This window comes from Pteropus medius, unplaced genomic scaffold (genome assembly GCF_902729225.1).
Source record: "Pteropus medius unplaced genomic scaffold, Ma_sr-lr_union100, whole genome shotgun sequence".
In the NCBI taxonomy this organism is placed as follows: Eukaryota; Metazoa; Chordata; class Mammalia; order Chiroptera; family Pteropodidae; genus Pteropus; species Pteropus medius.
Window position 1 is genome coordinate 28,695,639 of NW_024354500.1, and position 14,877 is coordinate 28,710,515.

Here is a 14,877-nt window from a genome sequence, read left to right on the forward strand (position 1 = left end):
TGAAGGCCAGGAAGCCGAGAGCACGGCTCCACGGGACTTTTGCTCTCAACATTTCTCTCTTACATTTCCGCATTCTCTCCATTGGCACCATATTGACCAGTTTTGAGTAGTAGCTACATCGAAGTGTAGCCACTTAAACTTGTTTGATTGGAAATAGATGAACCACTGAAGCCACTTAAACTTGTTTGATTGGAAATAGATGAACCACTGAACAAGAGTATTTCCGTAAATCCCTACCTCCTTTGGAGCTAAAATGGTGAAAAAAAGGATTTGACTAATCTTAAATGAGAGAGTAGAATTAATTATAGTTCCAGGACCATAGAATAAGGTACTCCTAGGATGCTAAAAGTTTCATGTTGACCTTCAATATGTGTCAGCAGATTATTCCTTCTCTGCAATGCCCCCAGGACATTGTGCCCTGCCTGCATGAGAGATACTCTCCACTTTTTAAAATATTTAAAATGTGTTGAATAAATATTACCTATTATTATCATTATTATCACTGCTGTTATTATTACTATTGTTGTTATTATTGTTATTGTCGTTGTATTATAACCAAGTTACTTAAGACTTTCATAAGATTGAGGCACCTGAGTCTGGTCCGTTGTTCAACTTTAGTTTTATTTAATAGGAGACCTATTTTAATGTGTCCTTTAAATGTGAGAGATTTTAATTTTAACCTCAGATGTTTTCTACAAAAGTTGTTTAGAATAGAATGCAGGAGCGTGAGTGAAGATTTTTGTTGAGTGTTTCACACATTCTTCATCCCTAAATGACCTTTATCTTGGCACATTTTTAGGAATCGTCAGTTGGAAGGTATCTCGGTGGTAGCACAGCAATTTCATGAAACCTTAGAACCACTGAATGAGTGGCTTACAACCATAGAAAAGAGGCTGGCGAACTCTGAGCCCATAGGAACCCAAGCGTCTAAACTTGAGGAACAGATTGCACAGCACAAAGTAAGATACCCATCACACATTAGTAAGATTCGGTTTTCCATTTCCTTCGTGGTTTTATGACATAAATTTGAGTTATGTATTATTGTTGCATTATGTGTAATTGCAAATTAAATTCATTTCAAATGTCATCCTTTTGTTCTATTTATGTTTTCATTTTTATTTGTCCATTCTGTTTGTTTCTCTTTTTTTTTTTTTTTGTTAAACTTTATTTAGGCCTTAGAAGATGACATCATAAATCACAATAAACATTTGCACCAGGCTGTTAGCATTGGCCAGTCTTTAAAGGTTTTGAGCTCCAGGGAGGATAAAGATACTGTGCAGAATAAATTAGACTCCTCTCAAGTGTGGTACATTGAGATTCAAGAGAAAAGTCACAGCAGGTCTGAGCTGCTCCAGCAGGCCTTATGTAATGCTAAGATTTTTGGGGAAGATGAAGTTGAGCTGATGAATTGGCTGAATGAAGTACATGGCAAACTGAGCAAGCTCTCAGTCCAGGATTACAGCACTGAGGGGCTATGGGAGCAGCAATCTGAACTTCGGGTATTTTGATTTATTTTATTTATTTATTTTTTATTTTGATTGTCATTATTTTCTGAGTCTTCCTTGTTTCCATATTATTATTTTATGTTCATTATGATTTCGGTGAATATCTATATACTCAAAAAAGACTGCCTATATGTACAGATAACTTTTAATGAAGTTACTTTAAAAAAGAGATTGAATTTACCCAATAGCTGGATTTTTCACTTTTTATTTGTTATCTTGTCATTGTATACAAAGACTCACAATTAACCAGTACTCCAGTATCTCTACATGGGGCCCTTAATATTTTCTGAAAAGGAGAGTGTGCTGTGAATTATGGTAGACGAACCTGGGACATGGGTCCCAGTGGTGGAAAGAGGAGGGGAAACATGGGAACAGTAATGAATGTGTGACAATGTGAGCTGTTTACTCAGATATATCTCTATAAAAATCCAATGAAGGTCCTCTAATATTGACTAATGCTAATGCTTATTTAATTTTTTTTCCCCCACGTAAAAATGGTACCTGCATTTTAGGTTCTGCAAGAAGACATACTGCTCAGAAAACAAAATGTAGATCAGGCATTACTAAATGGTTTAGAACTACTTAAACAGACAACAGGTGAGATATCTTTTCAAGTAAATAATCATGGAGTCAGCATTTTGTATTGCTTTTAAAATATTTTTGGATGGGAGAGAAACAAAAACTTTATAATTTTGGGGCCACTCCAAGACTTCATTCTGGAGAAAGCTTTGAAGACCGATCAAGGGGGGTGAGAATATGATCTCACTTTTTTTCTCATGATCTCACTTGGGTTCTTAGTGAAATTGCCTGCATTACTCATAACACAAAGCACTGTGGCACAGGAGATGGTCAGAGAAGCTCACGTGGAGTTTCATTAGTTTTCCACTTGTGGAAGGCAATTGTTCTAGATGAGCACGTAGGTTGTAGATAGTTTTTTTTTTTTTTTAATTTTAAAATAGATGACATTCAGTGACATATACTGTAGCTATACCCAGGCTTTATGTCTTCATGCTCAAACTTACCAAGAAAACAGACACAAACTCTCTTGGTTTAGTATTCTCTGTGGCCACGGGAAAGTTTCATTGAACTATATCCAGTTCAGCATATGTGTGTGATGGGGGGCAAGTACCATTCTTTATGAGTTGGAGGAATTTAATGTAGTACTTAGAGCCGTGAACTAGGAGTGTGAAGCCTGGGACACAGTTTCTTTGTGTGTCTGAAAATGAGGTGGAGGAATAGTGTAGATGAATGTATTAATTTTAACATTAATACATATGTATGCATGCATACACACATGTATGCATGCTTCCACATATGCCAGGCGCTGTTCTCAACACTTTGTAAATATAAACTCATCGAATTTTTATTACAACCTTATGAAGAAGGTTCTGTTCTTGCCCTCATGTAATGATGAGTATCCAGGGGCACAGAGAGGTTAAGTAACTTGTGTACGATAACAGGCCACAAAGTCAATATTTTTAGACCACGAAGTCAGTATTTGAACCCAGACAGTTTTTAACTTCTCCGCTTGAGAGCCAAAATCACCATGCAAGATAGATACAAAGGTGATACTTTCCACATAAGTGAAGGCACTATACTCTTTTCTGGTTTTTATATTTGCATTTTCAGACATGTTTAGGTTGGCCAGTAACCCTGGGAAAGATTAAAACCTAGAAAAGGGCTCCTCTTGAGTCAGGACTTCTTTAAAATATGTCTCCTATGCTCCCCTCCCCTACAGAAAATCTCATCAGTGTACAATAATACCTGAAGAAACCCTTTCCCCCAATCCTTTTTTCTCCCTTTCATGAGATATAACATGCCTTTGAAATTTTAGGTGATGAAGTTTTAATAATTCAAGATAAGTTGGACGCCATTAAAGCAAGGTACAAAGACATTACTAGGCTGAGCACGGATGTCGCCAAGACGCTGGAACAGGCGCTGCAGCTTGCGAGGCGGCTGCACTCCACACACGACGAGCTCTGCGCCTGGCTGGACAAAGTGGAGGTGGAGCTGCTTTCATATGAATCTCAGGTTCTGAAGGGAGAAGCCGCAAGCCAAGCACAAGTGCGACAAAAAGTATGCTATGATTTATAGATTTTGGATCAGCTTGTTATCTTTTAGGGAGTCTTATTCACAAAGAATGAGATGATAGTTTTCTCGTGTCATTGCTAATATGCCCTGGTGGGCGGGGAGCTGTCAGAAACTGGCAGCAGATCAGCTGATTAAACTTTTAGAAACCTGGAGACGAAAACACAGTATTATGATTTGTTTTCGGTCTTATAATTGAGAGTACAGTTTATTACACAGGAGACAGAGTGATGAAAAAGTAAAATAGTGGAAAAGGATCATTGTTTCCAGAGATACACATAATTTGGTTAGAATAACAATGCTCTTATAAGACAGATGAGTAACATGAGGTGACCTTTTTAATTATATTGCAAATGTGGTACTCTATTTGCTAATCGTTTTTCTTTTCAGAGGTATCAGCCTGTTTTTATCACCCCGGAAATATGATCGTATATGAGTGAAAGGGAGTTGGTGAAGTCAGGCTTGCTGAGCCTGTAATGATTCAACTGGGATAATTTAAAGCCAATGTGTCCTCATTTTGAGGGTCACTTGATTCTGGCTTGGACTTTACTCTTCCCCCACTTTTCTGGTACCTGGTTACTTAGAGGTTACCAGAAAACACATAGTGATACATGTTAACTTGCTTGGCTTTGTATCCCAACTTTTAAACATTTATATTAAATTTCAAAGATAAAATCTTGCCATGTTGACAAATGAATTGTTGTTAGGAACTTTTCAGGAAACACTTTCCTTTTTGCACAATAGTTTTAAATAACAAAGGTTGATAGAACTTAGCTGAAACTAAGGGAGCCAGTGCATCACATTGTTGACCTGTAAAGGACTTTAGCCCCAAACACAGTTAAAGGAAAAAGCCTGTTCAAACACATAAACGTTACCCACAGATTTATGTGTTTTCTTAATTCTGTTTTCAGGAGCTAAAGAAGGAAGCTAAGAACAGCAAAGCTTTATTGGATTCCCTTAATGAAGTGAGCAGTGCTTTACTGGAACTGGTACCGTGGAGGGCGAGGGAAGGACTTGAAAAAATGGTGGCGGAAGACAACGAGCGCTACCGATTAGTGAGCGACACTATCACCCAGAAGGTGGAGGAGATCGATGCCGCCATTCTGAGATCACAGCAGGTAGGGGCCAGTGGTTTGTTGTCCAGGCAGTAAATTTTCTCCAGTCGTTTCCAGAGCCTTTACCTGGACAGAGATTTCTGTTAGTAGTGTTTCCATTCGTTTGCTGTGCTTCAAAAATGAAAGGAAGGGTTTGAAAAGAATGCGGGTTACTTTGACATCCGAGGGCCAGGGTAAGGTGTACCCGTACGTTGTTAACAGCCATCTGCCTCACTGTTTCCCAGACTTAGCCTTATCAGGTCAACCACTGTGAAGGTCAACCCTGCTTTCCAAACAAAATGCTTTTTATCTATGTACCTGCATATTGCTAATGTTAGTTTTATGCGTTGGCTACGTCTAATCTGTACATGAGGAAATATTTCGAATTGTCATGTAAGTCAGTATTAATTGTTCATGTACATGCAGCTTTGGCAAAGAGAGGCTGTATTTGTTCTAAAAAGGAAACAATCGTGTTGGTAGAGTTCTTTCCTGACGATGATTGAAAAGAGAAAAATGATAGTTTCTGACCTGAGACTCATACAGAATTATAGTTGCAAAGAGTTCTGTAGGCACCTAACCCTTTGCCACAGCTCCCTCAGAAAACTGTGGGATCCTGGAAAAAGAAGTTTATAATACATGTTTTGATTAACTTTTATTGAAATCCCTGAATATTTACGTAAAGTCATCAGACTCTAATTGCAAACTTTCTCTGATGGGGTTAGTGAGGTGTTGCAGTGTACTTTAGAGCAGAGCTTGAGAAGGTATATGACTAAGCTTTTGCTAATACAAGCCAAAAGCAAGAAACACAAATCAAGCAGATTGCGTGGGAGCATCCAAAATTAATTTTCTAAGGTTGCCATAAAAAATGTAATTTATGTAGTTCTAAATAATGGTGCTTCACTCCTCATTTCAGTGCCGTGCTCTCGAATCACAAAAGCTGATGAAGCACAACGATAGCAAAAGTCCAGCCTAAGAAATTTTTGCGAGGGAGGCCATTCATGCCTGAGGAATGTATTTTCAATGCTGTTTTCAAAGTTTGCAGCAATTTGTATGCCTCATTATTATAAGAAAATAAATGTGTTTATTCGTGAAGTCCATTCAAACATTTGAAAATACTGAATGTTTTTCACCAGAATTTATTCCAGCATTTTAGAATTGGCACTGGAGACTTCTCTAAACAGCAAGACAAATATTCTGTACTCCTGGGAGTAAGATTTTCTTGAGAAGTTAACTATGGTTGGTTAGTTCAGTGAAGCAAGACAGTAATAAAGGCAAGGTGACAGGCTGAGCTTATATTGGTTAGTAAGCTCTGATATGTGCCAAGTCTTTAACTGGGTAGCCCAGTTCTATTCAAGGCTTTACAAATGTTTTCCAAAGTTAAAAAAATATATTAACCAGGTCAGTGTGTGTCTTCTAGAACCCAAAACATATATCTGTTAGGAAAATAACATTTTTTTTCCGCATTAAAAAAACCTGTTCCTGATAGAAAAATTTAAGATTCTCTGAAAGAAAAATTCACGGAAGAAGGAATTTATAAACAATATGGTTTCTATCCTTCCAGCCTTTTTTTTTTTTTTTTTTTTTGAGAGAGAGTGAGTGAATAAAAGAATGGTGTAGTAAAAGTATCTAACTACCAGTAGGTCATACAGCTAATTTTAGTGCCATTAATAGCTTTGGATTGTTCCTGGGTATTTATTCTGTATTTATATGTGCATTCCTTCGAAATGCCTACAAGTCTGTCCAATGAAGTACCTCCCGTAATAAAGAAAATCAATAAAATGCACTTAAGTCATCGAAAAGAAAAAAGAAAAAGAAAAAAGAAAAGAAAAGAAAGGAAAGAAAAAAAAAGAAATACCTCTGGTAAGGCTAAACAGACACACGATTTAGAGCTGGGAGGAACAAGTGCAGTGTGTGAAGTGACTTGCCTGTGTTCACATAGCTAGTGCTGAAGTTGCAACCAGAATTTAATCCAGATCTCATTCTACTACACTAGAGTGCCTCCTTATAAATTACATAGAGAGGAAAAATCCTGAGGATGATCCATTTTTTCTAACCTTCTTTATGAATCTGAAGGAAGGCGCCATTATTGCAGCAAAATGGAAGTATGAATTAGGATATTTCTAGTTTATAAGGACTGTGAGGCATGAGACTACCACACTGAAAGGATCATGAAGTATCAATCACGTTATAGGCAAGTTTAAGAACAAATTCGTTCCTGTTATTTTTACTTGACAGAGACTTAGTTTTGCATTCAGAAGAATCATTTCTAAACTCATAAGTTTCAGGTTTACAAAGGAACTAATATGTCACTGAAATTGTTTTATAACCTTGCCCGCTGATAAATGTTTGGAATTAGGACCAGAGCACAGTTTGACACTAAAATATTTGTTTTCTGTTTACCCAAAGATAATACATCATAAAATATAATAGGAATGATGCAAAAAAAAAAAACAAAAAAAAACCTCTTTAGACCTCATGTTAGCCCCATATTTTGTACTCTGTTTTTTTGTTATATAAACAAATCATCTACCAGTCTGTCTCTTCTCCGTCGGAAACATGGATGTGATCTAACCACAGTCTATCTTTTTTTAGACATCCCTTTAGATCCATGTACTTTGTTTTATTAACACTACTCCATCCCAGACCTCTGCCCCAACAGTGACAGGGTGAGGACGTGCGCCTTGAACATGAGTTGGTAATTTTTACATTTGTGGATTTAGTGCTTTGCCCCTGAATAACCTGGCTAAATCAAACGAGATTTTAAATAACTGAATGTTCTGTTTTCCAAGCAAATTTCTTTTAAGATGTGTCATCTTTTGCCCACACTAAGGTTGTTTATAATGTTATAACCTGCTTTTTGGAATTCAACAGACACACAGAGACTTTGTGAACTGTCAGGCTACTGTCACAGAGTGCATTGGCAATTGCCAAATGTCAACATAAAAGATGTTCAGGAAAACAAGGAAAAGAATTAAAGTTTGAAGAGAGAAGGGAAGAGAGCATACTATATTCTGGTTAGCATGTATTTTGTAACTGGCCTGCATAAGTTTAGTTTTTTCTGAAGTTCTGATTTGACATGGTTAGATTTTTTTCATGTTAATCCTATATCACAAGAACAGGTTTGAAAAGACATGTCATCAAAGTTGAGTGGTTAGTTATTTGGGAAATAAATGAACAGTGTCAGTTATGGGCAAATGAGTGATGACTGTATGGATTTGGTGCTACGAGCCCCCATATCTTACACTACAGATTTGCAGGCATTGATATTCTGAAGAGGATATTCTTTTTAAAGAAGAACGGGGCTCATTCATCACTTTTAGGAAGAATAGTAGTGGAACAAGGCAGCTTAGTAAATAGTGACGGTGAGCTTTATTAAAACAGCAACAACAACGAAACAGCTGCCTCCTCACAATGAATGCCATTGAGTTAAAAACTGTACATATTTTTGCATGTTATCGATACAAAGTAACATATTTGTTGCTTTTTTTCTCTAATTATTGCAAATAGAACGAAACAAGCCAGGTAGAAATGGGGAAAGGCACTTTTGTTTAAAAGATGTACAGACTTATATCCTGAATTCTGGCCACTGTGACTGTTTAAACCTCAGGTCAGTTCATTGTGCTTTACCTTTTATAAATGTGCAATTGTCAGAAGTCGCTAAAATATGTCCATTTCCCTGGGTCTGAAAATTCCAGGCACTCTGGCAGTTCTTATTTATTTCAGTGGGCCATCGTAACCCTAATATAAAGGCATATGGGTTGATGATTTGGTGCAAATAAGATAAACATTTCATTGAGTCATTAGGAGTCAGCCTTGGAGAAAAAATAACACTTGTTTATTTCTTTTCAAGACCTACAAGGAAACCTCCCCCACGGAAGTGAGATTTGTTTAGACCCTCCAGGTGTTGGGGATGGGAAAATATGGGCTGTGTTACGAATAACGAATAACGTGAAGCAAAATGGAAGGAAGTGCTAATCAAAAGAAAGTGATAAGATCCTTACCAGGGGAAGGGAGTGAAAGGATGTCCTTGGTTAAGGTGCCTGATCTTACTCTGTGTTTCACAAACCCCTCTTTCCACTCGAGATAAATTTTCTAGATAAGTTTGAAAGCCATTTGTCAGAGATCGGAGAAATGTTTAAATAGTTAAAACCTACCACTTATTAATTGTTGTGATATTTGATCCATTTTTGATGAAATCACATAAATGTTTTGATTCATGAAGCCCAAACTGTATACAAGCACAAGGGTTAAAATATGGCAATTAAGACTCCAATATCTGGGGTTCTAATCACACCACCTTGGTTCAAATCTCGGATCCAACATTTACTAGCTGGGTAATCTCTGGTAAATTAGTTAACTAGTCTCTGCCTTGGTTTTCTCAGTTGTAAATGGAGTTAATGATAACACCCACATTATACAATTGTCAGGATCAAAGGAGATATAGCATGTGAAGCACTTAGTGCATCCAGTAGAATGCTGACCCTTATTGTTTTGGAGAGAGTTTTCCAGGAATATTTAGAGATAACCAATTAAAATGTCTTTCGTTAGCCTGTAGGAAATTTCTGAATGCTAGTTCAAAAATTTCTGAATGCTAGTTCAAGTATAATAGGAGTTACAGTAGCTAAGGCTGATGGTTAGATTCCACTGATGATACCATTAAAATATTTCCCAGAAAGCAGCTATAGATGCTTAGATTATCTACAATTTATTTGAAGTCAATTTTTGCTACTTATATGAGCAATAAACAAATTTATTAAAATTTGTCTAGTAACCTTGTTCTCCATGTTGCTCACATGAGAAATAAACAGTTTTTATGGTTCATTAGAAATATACACATTAAGTAGTCATTTGAAAGAATCATAGACCTAAATAAGATGCCTTGTTTTACTGTAAATTGCTTAATGTAGACCCTGTGGCTATTCTGTTTGTTGCTAAACAATAAATATTTGCCAGTTTAATAAATTTTTTTTCCAAAAGACAAAAGGGAAATTTCTACTTGAAGTCTTGTTGTCTTTCAGCAGAGCAAATATTTGTCTTGGTTAAAGAACCAGTGTATGAGTTTCAGCTTTATATTTTGACAGCTTAGATGGTATAATCATACTGTTTTTCATTGGATACTTTATAAAAGAGAGAGAGAGACATAGTATTAAACTAATACTAACACTAACAGCCTGTCTTTATTAGGACTGTCAAAAAAATACTAAAAATAGCCTGAGCATAAACAAGAGAGGTAGTGTGGGGTAGTGTGTCCCTTTATTTTTTCAGGGCCAGCAGAAGAAAAAAATTGTTCCTGTTAAACTGTATTCAGATATCTTTCAGCATTTGTACTCAGAAAAGGCTGGACTGTTTTTCTCAGTTTTGTACTCCTTAAGAGAATCATATAATGAAGTCATACCTTGAGGTTTCATTGTATGTGGCTTGAAAGCTAATAATGCATGGATAGAAGCACTTCCACTTTTTTTTACAAAGATTTATTTTTCCACATCTGAAGCTGCTGAATTAGTTGATGAGATTTTTTTTTTCTTTATCACATTGAACTAATGAGTAGTTCCTTTTGAAACTAAGTAACATCATACAAATTATTGAACCAGATTAAGATAATTTTTCAAATGGTTTATCAAGATTCTTTCTGGAGTCCACGTTGTTCTGATTTGTCCCAGTATCAGAAAAAGTAATGAATCAGTGAATGCTGATTCACTCACTGTGTGCTAACCATGTGCCTCTTTATTAAGTTTTTTTGGAAAAGGTGGCTTCACCGAGAATAATATATAATGCTATGGGAAATGTAGGAAAAATAAATATACATTATATAAATGTACACACAGTCATTTTAGAAGTTTTGCCCTTATATGAGAGCTCACCCATTCTAATGACTAGTTCTCTGAATTTCTGTCTGAAACAACTCTTTAGCATGTTAGTGATCCTCTTAAACATGTGACACTCAAAGAAGAGCCCAGAGTGACAAATGTGTTCTAATCAGCATATACAATAGTGTGACTGCTGCCCAGACACTATGGTAGTCTTAAAGCAGCTTGACTTTTGCACTATTTTTTGGTGTATATTAGTTCGAATTCAAATTTTGTTCGGGTGACACTTCTAGAAATTGTTAGGTAAAGACCTGTTGACTCATATCTTCCTTTATCCTTATGCGATTGAGTTTTTAAAGGTAAATGTAAGATTATTATTTTTATTCCTCTTGGATTTCTGGTTTGGGCCCATTATTTTACATGACTATCTAAATTTTTTTTCTATCTCAACCATTGACGAAAAGAAATTGACCTGCAAATAGCTTTCTATTTATTTAGTCATTCATTATTTAGGAAGAGGTGAAAACATATAAAAATGTTTTAATAATAACTTAATAATATGTATTTTCACTTCTATAACTTATTTTTCATTTGTGAGATTAAAACCATAACAATATTCTTAATCAGTGCTGTTAATGTTTGTGCCAGATGATATCCTTACAATTAAGGAAAGTCCTCCAATAAGCTTTACAATGGTGTACGGCAAAACTCTGCTTGTGGGAATACAAATTAGTACGTCTTATCAAAAAGACAATTTGGCAGTATATACTTAAAAGACAAAATGCAAACAGGAACTTACAGATGAGAAGTTACCCACGCAGAGTTTTTGGTGTTACTTTTTAACTCGTTTTGAGATAATTGTAGATTCACATGCAATTGTAAGAGTAGTACAGAGAGATCTTGTTGGACCCTTTATCCAGTTTCTCCCAATTATAACATCTTACAAAATTATAGAACAATATCTCAAGCAGTATATTGACATTGATGCAGTCAAGATACAGAACATTTCCATCACAAAAATGATCCCTTGTGTTGCCCTTTTATAGCTGTACCAATTCCCTTCCATCTCTACCCCACCTCTTAACTGCCGGCAACCACAAATCTGGTCTCTGTGTCTATACTTTTATAATTTTAAAAATGTGTGAGTACTTTTTCAGCCAGAACCTCTTTCTTCTCTCCTTCTGGGGATTCCAGTGACGTGAATGTTAGATCTTTTATTATAATTCCACAGGTCTTTGAGGCTCAGTCGATTTTTTTTTTCAGTTTGTTTTCTATTCAGATTAGGTATTTCTCTGTTTTCTATTTCACTGATTCTTTCCTCTGTCCACTTCATTAATGTTACCCCTTGAGCTTTTTATTTGTTGTTATAGTTTTAAGTTCTAAATTTTTCATTTGGTTCTTCATATGTGCTGTTTCTTGAGTGAGACTTCCTGTTGTGTTGCTGAGACCTTCTGATTTTTCATTCATTTCAACCGTGTTTGAAGTTACCCATTGAAACATTTTGATCATGGCTGCTTTAAAATCTTTTTCAGATACTTCTAACATCTCTTTCTAGATATTGGCATCTATCGATTGTCTTCTTTAGTTCGGTTTGAGGTTTTCTTGGTTCTTGATGTTATGTTCTGAGTCTTGGGTCTTAATTAAACATTCTATTTTAACTGGGTTTCTCTGACACCACGCTGGCAGAACAAGTGGGGAGTGTGTTACCAGGTAAAAGTAGAGGTCCAGATTCCCCACTCAACCTCTCATGACACCTAAGTAGGTAGTGGGGTACTCCTCATTTCTCCTGGGTGGGGATGGGAGTTCCAGTTCTCTGAGGGATATCTACTGATAACCACAGTGAAGATGGCCATGCTACCACTGGGCAGTGGTGAAAATCCTGACTCCGCTGTACTTTCTCTGACACCATCCCAAAAGAGAGGAGCGGGGCAACTCTTTATTTCTTGGTGGGGGTGGAAGTCCAGGTTCCCCACAGGGTATCCACCAATGCTGTGGCCAGGGGTCTTCTTATTGGCCATTGGGAATGAAAGTTCCAGCTCTTGACTTGGCCTTCTCTGATATCACCCAGGCAGGGATGTCAGCACTTTGTTATAGGCTCATGAAGGTAGAAATGTAGGCCTCCCATTTGGCCTTTCTTGGTATGACTGTGGGTGGGACCACAGCATGTTTTTCTGGTCGTGTATGGTTAGAATAGAGTGCTTATTGCCTTGCTAGGCTGCCCCTTTCCTGGTCCTTTGGCTAGAGAGAGCAGGCTTTTCTTGGGGTTTTGTCTGTGCCTGTTGGTGGTTCTGGGTTTTCAGTTTCTCTATTATACAGTCTAGGGTTGTGAAGCAAGAAGAAAACCCAGAAAACTCACCACTGTGTTGTTCCTTGGGTTCCAAGGTCCATAGCAATTCTACTCTCTTCTCTCTCCTTTCAGAGTCATCTTACAGATATTTTATATATAACACCCTGAGTTTTTAGGTGTACTTATGAGGAACAGGGAAAAGTACATGAGTCTGTGTAATGTTGTATGATGTTTTAAAAGTGTGAATTATTTTCCAATCTGGCTTCTTATCTCTGCCCTTCTCACCCATCATATGGTTACTGCACCTCCCCTGCCCCCCCACCCCAAACCACCCTAACCCCATGTGGATTTCCAGGTTCTCTAGAAGTTCTGGTAGTACTGGACTTGAATACTCACAATGTCCATTCCCTATTAAATCTTCCAACCAAGGCCATTGTTAGTTACCATTTATCATTGGCGCTTATGGTGTCACTTGCCCACTTTACTCATTTATGATAACCGTTCGGTCCTGGAAGGCATTGAGGTTTATCTGATGCAAGGTATTGAAAATGTTCATGTTCTTTGACTTGGTAGTCAACGTCTAGGAATCTACCCTAAGGAACTAATTAGAGATACCAATGGAGATTTATATACAAGGCTATTCATTACAGGGTTGTTTATATAATAGCGAAAAAATGCAGAGAGCCTAAATGAAAATATCCAGGTATGCTAAAATACAATGGTGTTATTTAAAAATCACACTTAAAAGAATATGACATGGGAAATGTTCTTTATAAAATAAAAAGCAGGATATGAAACCGTTTATACAATATTATGCCAGACCTTTATAAATCTTTTTCAACTCCTGGAAGAAATTTCAGTAAAATACCAACAGTATTAATTCCAGTTTTTAATTTTCTTTTGTATATTTTTCTGTACTTTATGAATTTCTACCATGAGTTACTGTTATGATCAAGAAAATTAAATATCTTGAAATATTTAAGAATGCTCTTGAAAATATTTTCTGATATTAATATTTTCTGAGATGTAAAAAATTATACATGAGTCATTTGGGGATATACTCTGCATACAAAGAGACATATTTTACACATACAGTTATACACACTTCATTCTTTTTGCTAGGAATAAAATAAAATCATGAAATAAAACTTTTCATTCTTTTTGCTAGGAATTGTGTACTTTGACAGCAGAATGCTACCTGCATATCATATGGTTTAAAGTGACAGAGGAAATGATTGAAAGGTGGTAACCAGCTATTGACTTTTAGAGTTTATAGGTGTTCAATTTGGATAGTACTCCTAAGGAGAAAATTCTTAAGACTACCAAAAAGAAGGCAACAGTATCAGTGGTCCTAAAATCGTTGATGCTGTGTTACGGATCTAACATGTTTTAAGAGCTTGTGTTTAATTACTCTTCGGAAAGTTCTCCTTTCTTTATAACTTTAGTCATTATAATGAATTATTTCAGGATGCCGTGAATAGATAAGCTCAGATTTTCCACTTGCGTAATAAGGATATTTAGAAGAAATATAGATAGGTATTTTTCTGGCACCAGTTTCAGGAACTTGCTGACCTAATTATTTATCTTTTGTTTAGTTTGACCAAGCGGCTGATGCTGAGTTGTCCTGGATTACTGAAACAGAAAAGAAATTGATGTCTCTGGGTGACATCAGGCTTGAGCAAGACCAGACCTCTGCTCAGCTGCAGGTTCAAAAGGTGAATAAGTACATTTCCAATTGGCATCTAAATTATATGCTAGTCTAGAAAATGTGCTTACACAATTTACTTTGCAAGATCCCACTAGTGTGACTTGGTATTTTCAACTACTTTACTTAATTTTTAACTACTTTGCCTAATTTTCATTTTATTCATACATTCTCTGTTTTACAATCTTTATTTCTATAAATCACAGACATTCACCATGGAGATTTTGAGACACAAGGATGTTATTGATGAACTAGTTAAATCTGGACTTAAAATCATGACCACGTGCAGTGAAGAGGAAAAGCAGTCAATGAAGGTATGATCTTGTCTGTGTGACTGGTAGTGACAGTCTTGAATAAACGGCACATACTGAGCTTTTAGTTCTAGAAAACA

At 36.4% G+C, this 14,877-nt stretch overlaps 1 protein-coding gene across 21 annotated transcripts in view; it reads left to right on the forward strand.

Moving 5' to 3' along the window:
* Positions 1-14,877, forward strand: part of DST (dystonin) — a 404,042-nt gene that overhangs the window by 334,735 nt on the left and 54,430 nt on the right. For all 21 annotated transcript variants that reach the window (XM_039853102.1, XM_039853089.1, XM_039853093.1 and 18 more), the window contains 7 exons: positions 800-959; positions 1,173-1,499; positions 2,018-2,102; positions 3,340-3,581; positions 4,505-4,711; positions 14,377-14,496; positions 14,693-14,800. In XM_039853102.1, coding sequence (XP_039709036.1) covers positions 800-959; positions 1,173-1,499; positions 2,018-2,102; positions 3,340-3,581; positions 4,505-4,711; positions 14,377-14,496; positions 14,693-14,800 — 1,249 coding nt within the window. The remainder of the gene's footprint in view (positions 1-799; positions 960-1,172; positions 1,500-2,017; positions 2,103-3,339; positions 3,582-4,504; positions 4,712-14,376; positions 14,497-14,692; positions 14,801-14,877) is intronic.